The sequence below is a fragment of the Diadema antillarum genome, unplaced genomic scaffold (genome assembly GCF_040938485.1).
Source record: "Diadema antillarum isolate AM-2024a unplaced genomic scaffold, OU_Dant_1.0 seq00000454_RagTag, whole genome shotgun sequence".
NCBI classification, from domain to species: Eukaryota; Metazoa; Echinodermata; class Echinoidea; order Diadematoida; family Diadematidae; genus Diadema; species Diadema antillarum.
Genome location: NW_027271426.1, coordinates 1373625 through 1393930, shown reverse-complemented (window position 1 = coordinate 1393930; position 20306 = coordinate 1373625). Strand labels below are relative to the sequence as shown.

At 40.5% G+C, this 20306-nt stretch overlaps 1 protein-coding gene across 1 annotated transcript; it reads left to right on the top strand.

The window, feature by feature from the left end:
* The first annotated feature begins 4064 nt into the window (after positions 1–4064).
* On the top strand, positions 4065–15583 carry LOC139732880 (uncharacterized). Its single transcript, XM_071643718.1, has 10 exons — positions 4065–4088; positions 4738–4897; positions 6462–6514; positions 7545–7680; positions 9065–9493; positions 10382–10535; positions 11523–11607; positions 13280–13339; positions 14605–14795; positions 15265–15583. Exons 1-10 carry the CDS (start codon positions 4065–4067, stop codon positions 15473–15475), a joined length of 1503 nt encoding a protein of 500 aa, XP_071499819.1. The 3' UTR covers positions 15476–15583.
* The last annotated feature ends 4723 nt before the right edge of the window (positions 15584–20306 follow it).

The window sequence follows — 20306 nt, the reverse complement described above, 5'->3', positions numbered from 1 at the left end:
GTAGAGTCTAGAGGTGGGCTATAGAGTTCTAGAGGGTGACATTTTCAGAACATGCTCATCACACCTTAGTTTGATGACTTTTTGCCTACTGACACCATTTTTGAAAAAAAGAATGAAAAAAATGCAAAATCCAGGGTGCCCTGGCCGAAATCGTAAAAAAATCCAAGATGGCCGCCGTTTCGGCTTTAAAAAGACATTTTTGGCCATTACTCGGCTATTTTTTGGTCTATTGTGATGATTTTGGTGTCTAACCCCATGTTCTAGGGGTCAAGGAAATGGATTATCATGATAATTTTAGTGTAAAACCTAAGCTTCTACATGAAACAAACCTTTTCCCCATATTTAGGGTTAGATTTCCTTCTCCTTTTCCCCTACCCCAACCGCCATTTTTTGCACTTTTTTTCCGTATTTTTTTCAAGTCATGTTAACTACCATACTCTTAATAACAAGTTCTAGCAATCTGTTTTTTGTTTTTTTTTACTACCGACAATACAGCGAGAAATACACAAAATAACTTACGGTATACATGTATGTGTCATGCCAATACTGGTCATGTGGCTGGTGCATTCAGAATGCATGGTAACTGTTGAACCAGTATTGTACTGTATCTGCTTTATAGTGTCAATTAACATTTTGGTCCTAAGACCTTTAACAATATAAATAGATAATAATAAATATTCCTTCTCCTTTACCCCTACCCCAACTGCCATTTTTTGCACTTTTTTCCGTATTTTTTTTCAAGTCATGTTAACTACCATACTCTTAATAACAAGTTTGTTTGTTTGCTTTTATTTCTGCATTCAATCAGATGCAATTTGAATGCAAACTTCAAAAAGTACAAAGACAAAGAATAACAAGTGCAGTGAAATAAATCGATAACAGTACATAAATAGATTCACATAGGTGATTGCATTGAGCAATGTAGATACACAGAAACATAAAATAAAATATACAGTATTTTTCAGTAAACAACAGAGATAATTGTATGCAGGAGACCACCATCATAAGCGATTAAGCTTGAAATGGATGGAGGTCTAGCTATCAATGTGGTGTTTTCTTGCAACAATACAGCAAGAAATATACAAATAACTTACATTATACATGGTTTACATATGTGTCATGCACTACAGGTCTGAATACCAAATGTTTATCAGCACTACAAAGCAGATACAGTATAAGCACTGGCTTCTGTTACAATGTACCATGCATCCTGAATGCACAAGCCACACTATACCGATATGTGCATGACACATATGTAAACCATGTATTATGTAAGTTATTTGTTATTATTTATTATTATATTTATTTATTTATATTGTTAAAGGTCTTAGGACCAAAATGTTAATGGACACTATAAAGCAGATACAGTATTTAATACTGGTTCAACAGTTACCATGCATTCTGAATGCACCAGCCACATACCAGTATTTGCATGACACATACATGTATACCGTGAGTTATTTGTATATTTCTTGCTGTATTGTCGGTAGTTTAAAAAAAAAAGATTGCAAGAACTTGTTATTAAAAGTATGGTATGAAAAAATGCGGAAAAAAAGGCAAAAAATGGCGGTTTGGGTAGGGGTAAAGGAGAAGGAAATTTAACCCTTAATATGGGAAAAAGGTTAGTTTCATGTAGAAGCTTAGGTTTTCCACTAAAATTATCATGATAATCCATTCCCTTGACCCCTAAAACATGGGGTTAGACACCAAAATATCACAATAGACCAATAAATAGCCGAGTTATGGCCAAAAATGTCTTTTTAAAGCCGAAACGGCGGCCATCTTGGATTTTTTACGATTTCGGCCGGGGCACCCCGGATTTTGCATTTTTTTGGTTCTTTTTTTCAAAAATGGTGTCAGTAGGCAAATTGTCATCAAACTAAGGTGTGATGAGCATGTTCTGAAAATATGACCTAAAATTGACCCTCTATAGCCCACCTCTATTACTAGTGTTAGTGTTAGACTTTCTATTCAACTGGACCTGATGATATCCCGGTCCCAGGAACTTTCCTCAAGATGTTTGCAAAGAAACTAGCCCCCATAGCCCATCCTCACCGTTGTATTCCAACAATCGGGGAAATTACAGAATACCGGTTTTGCGTCATATAAATTCAGTTCGATTCGGGAAACCCACTCACAAGGGGGGCCCCTCCTTATAAGTAACCCGTCCCCCTTATAAGTAACCCCGTCCCCCTTAGCCCTTATAAGTAACCCCCGGGGCACCCCTTATAAGGAGTCTCCACGCTTTTTTGCAATGCAACGTGAAAATGAAAGGACTGCGGCAATTCGCTTGATTATGTCCATAAAGCTTCACAAGTTTCCTAGTTACTCACGAAATTTGAGCAAAATCGGTTCGAGGCATCATATCTAAAATCATGGATTTAAATGCGATGTCAAACGACCCATGCGAATGCTGAAATGCGAGCGATTACTGGCGTGAGTGTCGCCAGGCGCAGCGGCGCGGCAATGCTTGAGTGCAGACGTGGCGACTGAGTACGGAGACTTTCGTTCATTCAGGTGGCTAGATGAAAGTCTCCGTACGCATGGGTCGTTTGACATCGCATTTAAATCCATGATTTTAGATATGATGCCTCGAACCGATTTTGCTCAAATTTCGTGAGTAACTAGGAAACTTGTGAAGCTTTATGGACATAATCAAGCAAATTGCCGCAGTCCTTTCATTTTCGCGTTGCATTGCAAAAAAGCGTGGAGACTCCTTATAAGGGGTGCCCCGGGGGTTACTTATAAGGGGGACGGGGTTACTTATAAGGGGGACGGATTACTTATAAGGAGGGGCCCCCCTTGTGAGTGGGTTTCCCGAACTGAATTAGCATATTGGTGCGTATAAGGGCCGCCGGAGGCGGGGCCAAAGGCCCCGCCTCCGGCGGCTCTCCCTTAGAGATGAATTTCAGCCCGAAGGGCTGAAATTCGTCTTTTCCGTCGTCTGGGGCCCCAAAAAAGCCCGGGAACGGAACGGCCGTCAAAAAGTAGGTTGACCACACAATTTTTATGAAAATTGAGTGGTTTCAAAGGAAAACATGCTCTAAATCAAGATAACTCAAGTAAATCGTCGATAAAGAAAATTGAGCCGATTTTGACGGAACTATTTTAAACGTGATGACGTCATCACAGCTGGCAGCCCTTCTTCCTTTTACTCTTTTCGACACAAGTCATTCACGATCAATCACACTACAGTTATAACACACTAGTTTGGCAAGGCAGCGCGTATACGCGTATTGTCAAGAGACAAGCGCGCACTCAACTGCTATACGTATCATACACTGTACTAGTAAACGTGCACGCGTTCTGCAGACTCAATACGCGCTACCACTGCACACGTACAGTGTACGCATCAGAAGCTGTTATGTGTAGGGTACTGCATAGAGTCAACATGGTGGGCTGTCAAGGGCACCCACACAGTGCGTAGGCTCTACTGTAAGCTAGCACCAGCAGTTAGATAAGTGATTGTTTTCTAGTCTCACCTAAATTGCTATCGATTTCTAGGATATGGACTATCCTCGACTCCTAAAAACGTGAGTATACATCGTAAATTCGGGTAAATTTTAACGGCTAGTCTAGACAAGCATCGTCAGGATCTAGAACTACATTATTATCGCTATCGGGGGACACCCCCGAAACCCCCGTAAACAACGTATGAATACCACACTTCTCATCGCACAGAGCAAAGAAAACACACGTAAACGAATGCAATCGTCGACAGCCGAATCACGGACCGTATCGCAAATCGGATTAATATTTCAGATGGTTGCTATCGGCAAGCGTAATTACGCTCTTTTCAGAGCGATTTGCGCTCTCCGTGATTGGCTGCCGGTATTTTGTAATTTACCCCAACAATCTTTACTATACAGGTATTGTTCCTTCTGACTGGCAGGTAGCAAACATCACACCGATATTCAAGAAAGGTGATAAAAGCACTCCATCCAATTACCGCCCTGTCTCAGTCACCTCAATCTATAGTAAGATAAATTGATTAATTGAACACATCATTTTTAGCGAAATAATGGATCATTATGACAATAATGGTATACTACACGACTAACAACATGGATTCCGCCCCAACCACTCATGTGAGACACAACTTATTTAAACAGCACAAGATCTTACCTCAGGCCGGGAAACCCGCTCATGAGGACCGCTCCCGCGTACGAGGACTGCCCCGCCTCATGAGGACCGCCCCCACGCTTCATGAGGACCGCCCCCACGCCTCATGAGGCCCGGGGGGGAACGCCTAATGAGGCCCCCTATTCACTTCTATTCATCTCACATCTGACGTATAAATTGTCACAACTTTGCACGGTGATTTTTTGTTACACACACATGTCCACTATCCATGATGAAAAGAAGAAAAAAATCCTGTTTTTTTTTTTCAAAAATCGTGTTTTAATCAACCGATGCAGAGCGCCCATCAAAACACCCGTGAGGCGTGGGGGCGGTCCTCATGAGGCCGGGCAGTCCTTGTACGCAGGAGCGGTCCTCATGAGCGGGTTTCCCGGACTGTACCTTTAGTCTCCTTGGACCAAAAGGACCAGGTTGATGCAATCGCTCTTGACTTCTCAAAAGCTTTCGACCGGGTGCCCCATGAATGACTTTTGCTAAAACTCCATCATTATGGTATTAGAGCTCATCTCCTTGACTGGATCAGATCCTTTCTCACCACTAGGTCACAGAGGGTTGTTATTGATGGAGTCTCATCTGAGTGGACCCATGTTTCATCAGGAGTACCACAAGGGACAGTCCTGGGGCCTCTCTTTCATCTCATTCATCAATGGCCTCACAACTGACATAACATCCAAGATAAGATTGTTTGCAGATGACTGTCTCAACAATTCAGACCACCACGCTCTTCAACAAGACCTAGAGACCGCCTCCACCACTAGTCCAGCATAATGGCAGATGAAATTCAACACTGAGAAGTGCCATCTTCTCTGATTCACCCTGCGTCACAACATCCTAGAAGGAAATTACTCACTGGGTAACTCCCAACTTACAGCCGTGCAAAATTATGAATACCTAGGACTCACCTTCACCCACAATCTTTCATGGAAAACCCATATTAATGACATGATCTCCAAATCCAACCAAATGCCAGGTTTAATAAACAGGGATTAAGACGTTCTTCGCAGAAGATACGACAGAAGGCTTACCTCACCCTCGTGCGGCTGGAATACTGTGCCACCGTCTGGAATCAATTTACAAAGAAGGATTTATCTAGAATCGAGGCAGTACAGCGACGAGCTGCTCGATTTGTCCTGCAGAGGTACTATCACAGGGACAGTGTGTCCGATATGATCCAACAACTTAATTGGGACACACTAGAGCGCCGCAGGCTTCACTGCTGCCTCATTCTTCTCCACAAAATAAAGGACAACAAGGTAGCCGTCAACACAGACCATCTCTTAACACCCATTCCCTACACAAACACTAGAAATTATCATCCAAACAAGATCAAATCCATACCCGCATGAACCCGACTATACCAGAACTCCTTTTTTCTGAGGACTATACTGGCATGGAATGTGCTCCCAATCAGCATCCTGGCTTCCACATCAATATCTAAGCCTTCAAGGGTGCACTCACATCACTCAACCACTAAATGATGTGGCCTTTTTTACTTGCACCTTGTACTAAGTATTATAAGCACCATCTGTCTGCGCTGCACAGGACACTCACTAGTCCCCTCGACACTACATTCAGAGTGATGGATCCTGTCGAGTACCGAAGTAGAAGTAGAAGTATTCGTGATTAGTGAATAGTGTTAATACTAATTAATATTTTAGTAATAATACAGCGACTGGGCGGGCTGCTGGTCCTATCACTTTACTAGCCTGATCCGACTCAAACTTTTTGGTGCTTTTTTTTTCTGTGCCATGGCTCTCACTTCTCCATGCACAAATCAGCCCTTCCTGTAAAACTAAAGCCTGACATCATTTTACAAATATTCAGATTTAAGACCAGAGAAAAGTACGATCAGAACTATCTGATTTTGTGTGCATAGTATTCCAAATTAAAAATTTATATTGGTGAGTTTTATTGTCTGCGTCTGCGCACAGTGAGCGAACTCGTTGCCGTTGGCGCCCGATCATTGTAACCTGATTTTTGTCGAAAAGTGCTAACAGAATTTGTTTCTTCTTTTTATCACGGAGAGTGGACATACATATGATATGTGTGCAACAAGAAATCCCCATGCAAACTTGCAACATTTTATATTGTGATAGTTAATGTGAGATGGATGAGAAGTGAAAGGGGGCCTCATGAGCGTCTCTCCCCCCGGGACCTTAATCCAAGTTAATGAGCATGGCCAGGGTGCTCATGAGGAGGAGAGAACCTTATGAGCAGGTTTTCCATACTGATACTAGATAGGATATTTCTTTTGTGAGCAAGCGTTTCTTTAACCAATACTTGTATTTCTTTTCTCCTTATCTTGTATTGTCTTTTTGTAGGTAGCAGGGGTCGTCGTGGAAATTCAGGCAAAAGATCCAATGTTGACCAACAAGTGAGTGATTGAAAAAATGTATTGCTCAATTTCTATGCATTATTTTGCTTATATTGCATTTCTATAAATATTGACATTTATTAGAATCCAGATGAAGTTAAAGCTGCACTAATTTTCTAATATAATTGTTATCAGTAATCAATATGACTAAATAAGATAGTTGTGCTTACAATTGATTTCATAGTACCATAGTTTGTAATGTAATTCATCCCAGCACTTTTTTTTTTTTTTGGGGGGGAGGGGGTAAATTACTTTTTTAAACATGTCTTTTTCCTTTATTTGTACAGTTACAGAACAGTTTATGTTTAGCCATGAATTGATAATTATCAGAGGTCTCTTCTGAAATGTCAGGTGCAGTGAAGATGTACTTAGTGGTCTATTAAGTAGCAAAGTCTTTTGCTGTATGTCGTAAGATGTATTTTGTCTCGCCGTAGACGATGGTTGTCCTATATTACATAGCAACGTTGTTGTCAAAGCATTTGACATCAGGCCTCGAATTACCCGGGAGGCAAAAGGCAATTTGCCGCAATGCCCTATCTACTTGCCGCAATGCCTCTCTCAAAATTACCATGCTTACTGCAACTTTTCCTTTCTGCCCTTAAAAAATTTTGAGAGAGAGTGCCCCTAAAACCAAAAATTGCCTGTCCCTAAAACTGGCGAAATTCGAGGCCTGTGACATGTATTGGCATTCGTGTATAAGGGCATGTGCAAGTTCAGCGGCGATGCCAACATTATCATGCCATGCTTTTGGTCTGAAGCTTTGTTTTATCTACAATTGTACACGATATCCCTGCTTAGACATTTGTCATATAACAGGCATTTAGAGACAGTTGGCTTACATGTACATCTCATTCAAAGTCAGTGTTTGTTGCTTGTTGTTGTCTAGCTAGGAATACCGGTATTCAAGTTCACCTTTTGATTGCTGACGTGATGGCGTGATATAATCATCAAGTAAGAAGCTATTTGAATGAAGGATCCCCAGCTTCCACCAGTTGTGCACACAAGTGTATCACTGTTTTGTTTCATGCAGGCTACTGCACCTCCCTCATCTCCAAAGCTTGATGATTCCAAGATCACCCATTATTTTCCTGCCTCTGAAGGCCAACTTGAGAGTTCCCCTGACAAGCAAACATCTGACCTGATCAACCCAGGAGCAAATATTGGTAGTGAGTGTAAATCCCTTCTTGCCACCTTCTACTGTCATTCTATCCCTGGATGGTATAAAAAACCTGGGAAATTGAATTAAGTTTTTTGTTTTTTCATGCCTCCGCCAACGAAGTGGCCGGAGGCATTATGTTTTCAGGTCGTCCGTCCGTCCGTCCCGTTTTGTTTTTGTCGATATCTCAAGACTCCGTGTGGTGGTTTTACATCAAACTTGATACTAGTATGAGGGTATATCCTGGGGGGATAATACTTTGTTTGGATTTTAGGGTCACGGGGTCAAAGGTCACAGGTTATTTTGTGTAAAAAGGTTGAAATTTCATGTTTTTCTCCATATCTCGCAAATGCCTTTATGGTTCAAGTAATCTTCATGGAACTTAGTATACATGTATATGCATGTACCGATGGGCAGTAATTATGTAGGGAAGTTGGGGGTCATGGGTCAAAGGTCAGGGGTCAACGGTCAAGGTCAACTCCTCAAAATATCACTACTTTCCTTATATTTATGCAATGCCTGAAGAATTTTTTTAAAAACTTGATGTATGCATGTATAACCCAATATATATTCTGAGGGAAATTTCTTGTCAAAGGTCAAAAGGTCAAAGGTCAAGTGAAAGTGCTAAATTGCACTTCCTTCATATCTCAAAAGTAACTCAAGGTATTATCATGAAACTTACATATTTATGCATGTTCTACCTAACAGTGATTCTCTTTGGAACTGTGAGGTCAAAGGTCAAAGGCCAGGTTTAGATAATACTATTTTATCATTTGATACTGAAATTATACTTTTTCTCAATACCTTGAAAATTACTCAATGCATAAACTTATAAAAGGGTCAAAAGTCAAGTAAAAATCATCAGTTCCCCCAAATACCTGCACTCTGACGTTTTAATTATTCATCCAATTGAACCTAATTCTAGGAAAGTGAACATTCAGTACATTTGTGGCAAACCTGTCATTTTAATATTTTGCCAGTTGTGTGAAACTGACATCACACATTGTCAAGACATTGCACTATGGACCTATTGGGAGAACCATGCATTATTGCGGAGGCATACACCAGTCGCCGTAGCGACATTTCTAGTTTAATCAAATCTTTTGCATGTTTGTTGTTTGTTTGTGTGTGTGTTTGTTTGTTTTTTCATCTAGATCCCCATTGTATTAGCCAGCATGATAAGTCAGTGCTCCTGATAAAATTTTCTCTATTATGGCTTGGTATTCTGTGTTCAGCAGTTTTATGCATTTAAATAGCTTTTCTGGTGTTTTAAGGAGCCAATAAATGAACAAAATGATAAACACAAATCCCGTTGTTTAGTGTTTCTGACATTATATTCATTTGCATGCATTGCATACAATTGGTCTTCTTCATCGCAATGTTTGTGCCACCAGTATCCACCTGCGCAGATGTTGTACCAGGTTTGCTGACACCAGACAGCACCCCCACCAAAACTCCCATACCACCCGACCGTCGCCAGTCCCCTTCTCCGGATGCGACTCTGCCCTATCCCCTGGAGGAGGCTTCCCCGGGCAATAATTCCATCTCCATGCTGGCTGGGGACGTCGGGAAAAGAGGAGGTGAACAGCTGGGTCCCTCCGTTGACTCACCTTGTCCGACCCGAAGGACGTCACCCCGAAAAGGCAACAAATCTGTCACTGACAATGCCCAATCGTTCACCCTGCCGACTGGGGACGCTGGGGAAGGAGGAGGGGAACAGCTGGGTCCCTCCGTCGACTCACCTCGTCCAGCCCGAAGGACATCGGCCCAAAAAGCCATCAACTTTTTTGCCAACAATTTCCAATCGGTCACAGAGCAATCAGGTGAAGTGCTATTCTTCTACAGCCACAAATTGAATGTTCAATCTCCTTAGATTCATTTTCCACATACAATGTACATTGTACATAGGGGGGGGGGGGGGGGGGCAAACTGTTATTTTCCATTTATATCTTAATTGAAGAACAGAGTCCTAGTTTTTGCTTTGTTTGTTTATTAAAATTTTCCTTTGAGCAGCATGGGGACGACACTGTTTCCAGCTAGAAACTGTGAACCAGTGAGTGATACATGACCAATAAATCAAACAAACAATATGTGCCATAATGTGATCACAAGTTTGAGAACATGATCCTGAACGAGTATTGAGATGCAAAATTTGAAGAAACCCACTTTTCTTATCATTTATCAATTTTGTGTTTTTTCTGAACATTATCCCGCTACTGTTGATTTTGTATCAGTGCATTGATAGCAAAATCGGTAAGGAAGCTTTCATTTCATGCCTTCTCCTTTGAATACATATATGATAGATTCATATTGTCCAATGTACAGTGGACTCCTGTTATAACGAAGTCCTTGGGACCAGCAATTTCCATTTGTTATATTGAAATTTCATTATATCCGAACAAATAAACAATAAAAAAACATAGAAATGATATGGTTGCAGCCTGAAATTTTATTTCGTTGTAACCAGAATTTTGTTTTAACCATGGTTGTTATAACAGGAGTGCACTGTATTGTAAAACAGCCACATAGCTCAAGGAATTGTACATGTATATGTATATATCTGCTGATTTGGACTAATTGTATTTCTTCAGGTACCGGTAAACTCTTTTTATATATGTAAGCAATTTTCACTATAGTGTGTAAATATTGCTGTATTTCTGATAAAATGTGGTAATATGAACTGTTTTCTTTTGAAAAAAAAAATGGCACAGGCAAGGATTCTGGGCGACAAAGGAAATTTAGCGATACAGTGGAATCGCCAGTGTCTAGTCGAACAGAAACAGGGCCCAAGAAGTCACGACGAGGTCGCAGAGGAAGGAAGGCTGGCGCCAAGTCTGGAACCCCAAAGGCCCATTCAACTCAAAAGTAAGGGGATGGTGAAGCGCGTCATGATATTTACAGTGTGGAATACTGTAAATCCAGAAACGTTCGCATTAGATCATGAAACTCTTGTGATTTGGAGGTGACAGCATTTTTCACGGCATGGAACTTTTGTGAATTGCCAACCATGACGGTCTATGGCTTTGTACTGACATTCATTCAGTGCCTTGTGTAGCCAAAACTTTTCATGTACAGTAAACTTTCACCAGTCTCGGCTCCTAGCAAAGTTTCATTCACTCAAAAAATTGCTGGTTTTTCAGTACTATGATGTTGTGTTTTCTTTACCTTCAACATCAGTAAGAAAACACAGCAAAATCAAATATATGTCAAAGTTTAATGGGTTCAGCATCTTGAGAGAGGGCCAGAGTGAGAGTGAGGGCTAGAATTTGTAAAATAACCAATAAAGCAATAGTGACTTGACTTCTACAAGCTGCCTCCTATTTTCAAACAACAAAAGCAAAAACCTCTCATGTAGATGCTCAGTTCTTCTTCTACCTGCTGTTACCTTTTTCAGACTTTGCTTTATTGTGCAAAGTACACCTTGTATAATCAAATGTCATGTAATGAATTTACTTGTAGTCTTAACATGTTACTTTGCAAATAGGAGTGGTTACATTCAACATGACATTTAGCTGCATAGTACAGTGCACTCCCATTATTGCGAAGTCATTGGGACTTGTAGTTTTCTTTCGCTGTATTAAAATTTCATTATAACCAGACAGTAAAGTGTAGGCAGATGGCATAGATGATTATTTTAGGACATGAATTTTTACTTCATTATATCAAGAATTTTGTTATAACCAGATTTATTACAGTAGGAGTGCACTGTAACAACATGATATCCAAAGTCTTCATATGTATCCTTTTGAAGCTGAGGACCTTGTGCTGTAAATCCTATGAAATGAAATTGCTATCACTGCATGTAAAGTGAACATTGATAGAGTTGACTTTGCATTTCTTTTGCTTTATCAGGCGTGAGAGTGAAATGAGAGTAACGACCATCAAGGATTTCTTCCCAGTCCGAAGAAGTGATCGACGATGTAAATCAGAGCTTGAGGTCAGTGTGAAATGACAATCACTCTGTGTTGTTTCCTCCACCAAGGAGGTTATGTTTTTCCAAGTGTTTGTTTATTTCTTTATTTGTTTTTCTGTTACTTTATTGCAAAATAACTCCTGAAGTTATGAAAGGGTTTGGATGGAATTTTCAGAAAAGTTATTATGACACAAGGAACACATGATCTAGCTCACCATTTGGATCCAGGATATTTTTGGAAGAAGGAAATCACAGTGTGGGAGCAAATGAACTGCTTGGTAGAGGTCTGCATTCTTCAAGTGATTTTCAAGATTCTTGTTCTTCATTGTTTAGTTGTTGTTGTTTTTTTTTTACTTCATGGTTTTGGAAGTAGTAGTAGTAGTAGTAGTAGTAGTAGTGGTAGTAGTAGTAGTAGTGGTGGTAGTAGTAGTAGTAGTAGTAGTAGCAGTAGTAGTAGTAGCAGCAGCAGCAGCAGCAGTAGTAGTAGTAGTAGTAGCAGCAGCAGCAGTAGTAATAGTAGTAGCAGCAGTAGTAGAAGTAGTAACAGTCGTAGCATCAAGTTGCAGTGCTAGTTGCAAAAGTATTAGCAGTAGTAATGGTACTTGGTAAATTTGATATTATCATTGCCAGTGCTATCACTGTTATTTACTTGTCTGTCTGTCCATCTTTCTATCTATATCTATTCATCTGTCTGTCTGTCTGTCTGTCTATCAATCCATACATCTATCATTATTGTCCCCGCCGAACGAGTTCGAGCAGGGGACTATGAAACGGGCTCCATACGTGTGTGTGTCTGTCCGTGCGTCCGTCCGTGTGTGCGTCCGTGTGTGATCAAAATGTTCAATTTGCTACTTCTCTCTCATTTATGACCCAATTTTGATTCTGTTTGCTTTATATGATAGCACTACATGGGAGCTTTAAAACTTCTTCACAGAATTTCAGTTGCGACCTTTGACCTTGACCTTTCATTTTGCTACAAAATGCTACTCCTTCGCCATTTCTAACCCGATTTCGATTCCGTTTGCTTTATGTGATGGCACTAGGTGAGGGCTTCAAAACTTCTACACAGAATTTTGACCTTTGACTTCTTTGACCTTTGACCTTGATTTTTGACCTATATTGTACATTTTGCTACAAAATGCTACTCCTTCGCCATTTCTAACCCGATTTCGATTCCGTTTGCTTTATATGATGGCACTAGTTAAGGGCATCAAAACTTCTACACAGAATTTTGACCTTTGACTTCTTTGACCTTTGACCTTGATTTTTGACCTATATTGTGCATTTTGCTACAAAATGCTACTCCTTCGCCATTTCTAACCCGATTTCGATTCCGTTTGCTTTATGTGATAGCACTAGGTGAGGGCTTCAAAACTTCTACACAGAATTTTGACCTTTGTCTTCTTTGACCTTTGACCTTGATTTTTGACCTATATTGTACATTGGCTACAAAATGCTACTCCTTCACCATTTCTAACCCAATTTTGATTCCATTTGGTTTATGTGATTGCACTAGGTGAGGGCTTCAAAACTTCTACACAGAATTTTGACCTTTGACTTCTTTGACCTTTGACCTTGATTTTTTACCTATATTGCACATTTTGTTACAAAATGCTACTTCCGGCGGGGACATATATTACGCACCGCGTAATTTCTACTTTTCCTTGTTCCATTCTTTTTCTCTTCACACACCCAGGCTGAAAAGAAGGAAGCCCTCGAGGATGCCATTCTGTCAAACAGAGAGGATGGTCTGAAGGTGAGAAGTTGGTAGTGTATGGAAGAAAGGGGATGGGGGAGGGGGGGGGGGGAGGGGGGAGGTTGTCTGGCTTTTGAGGAAAAAGGTTGACTTGATGGGACAGTCAAGAAGGAGGGAGAAGAAAATGTCCTGTGTGTGAAGTTACAGCATTGTGAGCAGAAAAGGGGGCTTCTGCACCTCCAAAAGGTAAAACTCATACCCAGACTCCTTCAAGTTGACAAGCTGTTAGGAGTAGAAGGTACAAAAATGACTTTGTCAGCTATGCATGCAGTGATAGTGGTTCTTAATGTTCATGATGAAGGCTTTCTTTCTTTCCTGTCCTGTAATATACAGTTTGTATATAGCGCATACACATAGACACACATGCACACACCAACCTGCACACGCACACTGATAGCCACTTGAGCATTTCCATACTTCGCATCCGCATTAAAGGCACTCAATCGTGGCGAGTGGTTTGTGCGGCACGGAGACGAACGCAACACGCTGCCTCCCCCATTCTGTATCAAATGTAGTGACCCCGAATGAGAATAGCGCTGGCTCAATGGGTCAGCGAACAACACACTAACCTACAAGAGCTCTATGCTACAAATCTCCTAACCCAAAATGGCTGTACGAGCGAGCCATGAGAGCTTCCAAATGGACGCACACTCTCAGTGCGCATGCGCATGAAGAGAGGCCAAAAGAGCCACGCGTCTTCTGGCCTCTCCTCCAATCACCGCAGCTCGCGGTGACAATGTTTGTGTATGATGCGTACACCAGGCTTGGCGTACACACACACACACACACACACGTGTCTCAGTGGCAGCATTGTCCCACACGTTTATGGATATAGCACCAAGTCTGGCATTGCGCAATTGCATGCACAAACTTCGGTCGTTCGGAGTTTACGTATCATAAGGGATGGCAATCGGCTGCCTTTAATCACTATACAGGAGAGTATAATATACAAGGCAACTCGGGATAAAAAGTGTGTCATCTGTAACTGAGGATTCTTATGTTGATGAAGCCCAGTAAATTTACGAATATTAGTTGAATATAGCCCAGAACATTCTTTCGTCTTTTCAGAACCAGTGACAAAGCAGTATGTTAGTTTTTATCACAGTGTATAGTGCAATGTATCTCTGTACCATATCACATATGAATAGCAACATACTGTAGATTTATTGATATTATCCATATTAGAAAATTACAGATAGATGGATACAAACATATGACACACTTTTGTTGTTACCTGTTAGCATGCATATTTCCAATCACCCCAGGTGGACGAAATACTTGGTAAAGGTCGCGGGGTCATCTCCACCAAGCCATTCAAGAGGGGCGACTTTGTGGTGGAGTACTACGGGGACCTCATCAGCATGCCAGAGGCCAGACAGCGGGAGGCGAAGTACCAGGAGGATCCCGAGACCGGGTGCTACATGTACTACTTTGAGCACAAGAACAGAAGCTACTGGTAAGTCTTAGTGGCCACAATTTTCGCCAGTCAGATAATGACCGTCGTCAGTATTCATATGCATGGTGGTAGCCACTCTTGTTTTTAGCCTTTTTCAAGGGCCTTCTTGCAGATGTTAGCACCGACAGTCACAAATAGAGTGAGCTCACTCTAAATGCATCAGCATGGGGGCCTTTTGAGATCTGTGAATGTGATTATTATTCATGAGGAAAGAGAAAGTGCCAACCGTTCCTACTGAATAACAACTTAGTTCAACCAGTGGAATGGCTAGATTTTACTTTCAGCAGGCAGTGGGAAATGTAGATGCAAAAGCTTCTTCAGTATTGCTTAACCAGATAGACGATTGTTGCTGGCAAAAACACTGTTAATAGCAGTCCTATGTGCAATTCAGAGGCATAGGAAAGGTTCTGTGGACCCTGTATGTTACTCTCACAAAGTGTCATTTGTGGTATTCTCCCATCCATTATAGCGTTGATGCCACGAGAGAATCTGGCCGACTGGGGCGACTCCTGAACCACAGCCGGCAGGGCAACTGCTGCACCAAACTCATCGACATCAAGGAGCGGCCGCACCTGATACTCGTGGCGAAGCAGGACATTGAAGCAGGGGAGGAGCTTGTATATGATTACGGCGACAGGAATAAGGAATCGATACAATCTCACCCCTGGCTGGCTCTATGATAGCGAGCCAGTCCTTCTTTGACTTTCAGCACTCAGGAACGAAATTCGTTGTGTACAGATGTGCTAAAAATAATTGGGAGTGGAATCTTCCAATCTGTACAGACCCATGATTCATGCCCTCATCACTCACATATAAAAGGTGCGATGGCTACCTCTTGCCATGTAAGCTGTAAGAGATAGCGGCCATATTCTTCCAAGTGGCTGCAAATGTTCACCTGGATGTGTGCTGGCGAGCATGGCTAAATCTCTCTATAGAAACAGAACTCAAATGTTCACAAGAGTTCTCCTCATCACAAACACGTGCGGCCGATGTTCTGGCAGTCCAATATTACAACAGAACACGCACAATTTCTTCTCTCTTTGGGTGTGAGATGAAGTGTAGCACAGCATTTCATCAGTCTACTACAGTGGCTGTCTTCTAGACCCCATCCATTGTGTGTGTTCAAACAGCGCTGCTCTGCCAATTTGTGTCACAGTTATTCAGGTCTCAGTAATACCCAGCTTGTCATGAGAGAACACATTATGTAGCAGCGTTCCATTTACTTTGTGTGTCTGTGTGTGAGTGTGAGTGTGCATGTTTGTGTGCTTGTGTGAGTGTGTGTGTGTGTGTGTGTGTATGCGTATATTGTATATGACAAGCTGTTTGCCAACGTCAGATTAATCTCATTGTCTGCCAAGAAAAATATTTTGTTTTAATTCTTTATTTCAGGGCACATGTCTAATGGTCAATGGGAAAGATTTGTTTGTATGTTTGTGTGTGTGTATGTGTGTGTGTGTGTGTGTGTGTGTGTGTGTGTGTGTGTGTGTGTGTGTGCTTACTGTCTTGTTGAAACCTAGAAGAGAAACACACATTGCACTGTATCTTCACAGAGAGAAGGCAAAGAACAGTGGTGTGCTTGTCAGGCACTGAGGGAAAAGAAGAATAAATGTGTTTCTTAGCCTACTTTTATACTGGTGGGATTTTCAAGCCCGTATACTTTTAAACTTGAATTAGAGTAAGAAGTTGCAATAATTATTTGTCTATGGAAATTCATAAGTTTAGAAATTCTAATAGCTAATCTCAATGGCAGTAAGACATAATATCTTAGCTTTAAAACATGATTCTGTAAGAAATTGTTCCCCCGAAAAAATCTGCTGTATCAGTAGGGTGTTTCAGAAGTTTTTGTTGATGCTTTAAAGACATGTGTGGTACTGGATAGGTAATTTTACTGTTGACTTCATTCTGATTCTTTTTGTCGTTGTGTTTTTAATGAAGTGAAAATGAAGACAATCATTAATGTTGCAACATCAAGTGTTTGAAATTTAGGCTTGGCTAAGTACATGTAAGCATTTCACAAAGCCATGGCTAAAAGAAAAAGAGTGAAGAGAATATGAAATGAATTTTGTGAACAGCCTTGTCATAGTTGTTCAGTTATGATCTCAATTTGCTTTTTATACTTCTGCCAAAGGCATTGTGTGTTTGTGTGTTCAGGTTGTCCATCCATCCTGTTATTCGTTCCAGATCTCAGGTTTGCAGTACTGTATAGCGGAAAAACAAAGCAGCATGTTTGGAGGACTTTGTTGGTATTTGGCCTGGGCAGGCTTCGTAAAGTGTAGGTGAGCCAAAGTTCGGAGATCAAAGGTGTTACTAAACTTTGGCTGGAAAGTAACATTTTTCAGCAGTAACTTCATTAGGGAATGTCCTGTAGAAATGTAATTTCATAGAAGAGATAAGATTGTTGACAGGCTGTTCATATATTTGTAACATATTGTTACACATATATGCTTTAAAAAAATCACAGTCGAAAAGGCCACAGGTGAAGGTCAAAAGGTCACTGGACTCCAGTCATATCCAGGTGTCATTGATGCTAGGAATTTCTAAAAGCAAGAAGGGATGGTAATTGATAGACATTGAGTGCCGTAAAAATGACAGGGACGAGAGGCCAAAGGTCACTGAAATCTAGCGAAAAAATTAAGCTCTCATTCTCTTGTCGTGCTGTAAAAAATGATGTTTTTCGCGGCATGAAACTTTCGCGAATTGGAGCCGATGGCCTTTTTCGCGGCATGAAATTTTTGTGAGTTGCCTCTGACATTCAATGCGTATGGTGTAGAAAAGAATTTAACTTTCACATGCATTTGAATTTCGCAAAATTCGCGACATTAAAATGCATGCGAACATTCCTTGTTTTACAGTAACTTCCACCAGGCGAGGTCAATCAATGTTATCTCTGGTAATGGCTTATCAATACATTGGGGAGTACATGTATTTCTTCGGTGCAGAGAGGGTCAAAGGTCAATCTGTAAGAAATGGAAGAGAGTGCATGAACTCTGCGAGTGCGGGAGAAGGGCCACTGACCCTACAGGCAGATGAAGTGATTGCATGAGAAAGCGGGGGCATCCCAGTCGACATCAATGACATGCTGCAGTCTGCTGCTCTAGTCCACTTTATGGTCGGGGGAATCTTTTGGAGGTGATGTCCACATGGCCCAATGCAGTTTAAACTCTTGTCCTATACTGCTGTAGAGGAGTGTACAAACAATTGTTTAATCTATAATAATTTATGCAGAGTTTAGAAAATATATAGTTTGTGAAAGTAGCAGCATCTTGAAGAGTGCCATTTTTTTCCTCCTGCCTGTTTTTCTCTGGCCATACTTTGTACTGTTAAAGCAACTATAAATAACTCTGGAGTATTGTATGAATTCAGTTGGATGTAGATTTCTCCAAATTCTATTCGTCTAATAATGTTGCCAGCTGAGAACCAGAAGGGTGCTACTGCTTTGGCATACTAAGAATTGAGCATTGATAAAAACTAAACAATAAATTTTCATGAAAAAAAATGGTTAATAAATCAAAAGGGAGTACATTAATAAGCTTTGTACTAAATACTGGGTTAAAAAAAAAGCATCCATGTGGTTTTGATTTTTGAAATATTACTAAATATAAAAATGATTTAAAATTGACACCATGATGTAGAGGAGATCAAGCTCTGCAACGTGATACCAATAACTCGAAATGCCCCCAAAATTGCGATAACACCCTTCTGCTTCTCAGCTGACAGTATACAGATGTATGTGAATGAGAACCTTTATCTACTTCACTACAATCTACGAAGTACTGCTACAGTAGGTGGAATCACTCTCACCACCACTGCCACTACCTGTTGGTTTTATGTGTTTCGTGATGAAGTGTGAGCGGTTGTCAGTAAAGTTATTACAGTATCAATGCCAATTTGAATGTATAACTCATGTAAATACTACAGTTCGTGGTGAAATACTTACGTTAAGGTATTGTTCGTCAGACATAAATTCATGTTCCAATGTTATGCCTTGATCACCATGTTCATGTGTGTTGCTCTCTTTTTGAGTCCAATTGTCAATTGATGAAAGGAGTGATTAGCGGTACTGATATTATAGTCAATTATTCATACTAATATCATCTGGCCCAAACGGGGACAATAGATGTATCACCATTGCACGTGTTACGGCGCACATGCCTTCAACTCATGCAATATGGTCCTTTAACCCCCCCCAAGGACGGGCTGATTTTGCTATAACACGCATTTCCCATAGACACCTGCTCGAGTATACTCGGGACTCGTCCTCAACGGGTTAAAGGAAACCAAAACCCCAATATAAATGTGGATAGAGAGAAAGCAGCAATATTAGCAGAACACATCGGTGAAAGTTTGAGGAAATCTGGACAATCGATTTAAAACAGTTATGAATTTTTGAGGTTTCGGTGGCGTCATCACTGGATACGGAGACTACAACTACAGTCAATGACGTCTTTCTGGACAACAATACAGTGTATACAGAAATTACAAAGAAAATTCAACATATTGTCACTTTTCCAGCACAATGAAAGAGCACTTGACTTGCCTCTTTCAAAAGGCAGGGGGAATACAATGCACTCCTCTTATAACAAAGTCCTTGGAACTAACGGTTTTCTTTCGTTGTTCTTATAGCGCAACAGTAAAGAACATAAAACTATACTGTAGCTGCTAATTTTAGGACCTGAATTTTCACTTTGTTGTAAAAGAATTTTTTTATAAACATGTTCATTATAACAGTAGTGCACTGTAATATTAGCCTAATCATATGTCAGTTACAAGTTGAGGGAATGTGTACTTTTCATGAAAAAATACAATTTTGGGGAATTCTCATTTAATCTCTTTTATTATTGTCAAGAATGACGTCATGAACTGTACTAGTAGTCTTCTTAAATATCCAGTGATGACAGCACTAAAACTCTAAAAATACATAGCCTTTGAATCAATTGTCCGATTGTTCTCAGACTATCACTGACGTGTTCTACTATTGCTGTTTTCACTCAGTCCACATTTATGTTTGGTTTCAGTTTCCTTTAATGAGGGCAATACAATTTCAATTGTATTGTTTCAGTCCTAAAAAGGACTAGCCAATAATTTCATTAGTATGTCATCATCATCAACTGCAAATCAATATAGGAACATGCTCAAATGTAGGTGTTATCAAAAACATTTCTCTCACGACACCCATACTCAAGGGGCATAAAACAGACTAAAACCAGCTCTGAGGAGGTCTCAAATTGTATAAAATTTTTAATCACTTTGTGCATGGATCAGCATCAATATTTCTCACATGGTTATTCTTAAGATAAATACACATTTTGCTAAATATTGCCATTAATTTGCTCTTTACCAATACTGCCCAGTCATATTTCTAATAGTTATTAACTATGCAGTACAGGGGAACCTTGATATAACAAGGACCTAAAAATCCTGACAATGACCTATTTATAGGGTACAAAAATAAAGAAATATATAATGGAATTGGGACCTGCAAAACCACTTTGTTATATGTTATACTCTGAC

Coding starts and splice junctions, on each gene's coding strand:
- LOC139732880 (XM_071643718.1), top strand. CDS start 4,065: ATGGATTCCGCCCCAACCACTCAT. Junction 7,681..9,064: donor CCCAGGAGCAAATATTGGTA/GTGAGTGTAAAT, acceptor TTGTGCCACCAG/TATCCACCTGCGCAGATGTT. Junction 14,796..15,264: donor CACAAGAACAGAAGCTACTG/GTAAGTCTTAGT, acceptor CATCCATTATAG/CGTTGATGCCACGAGAGAAT.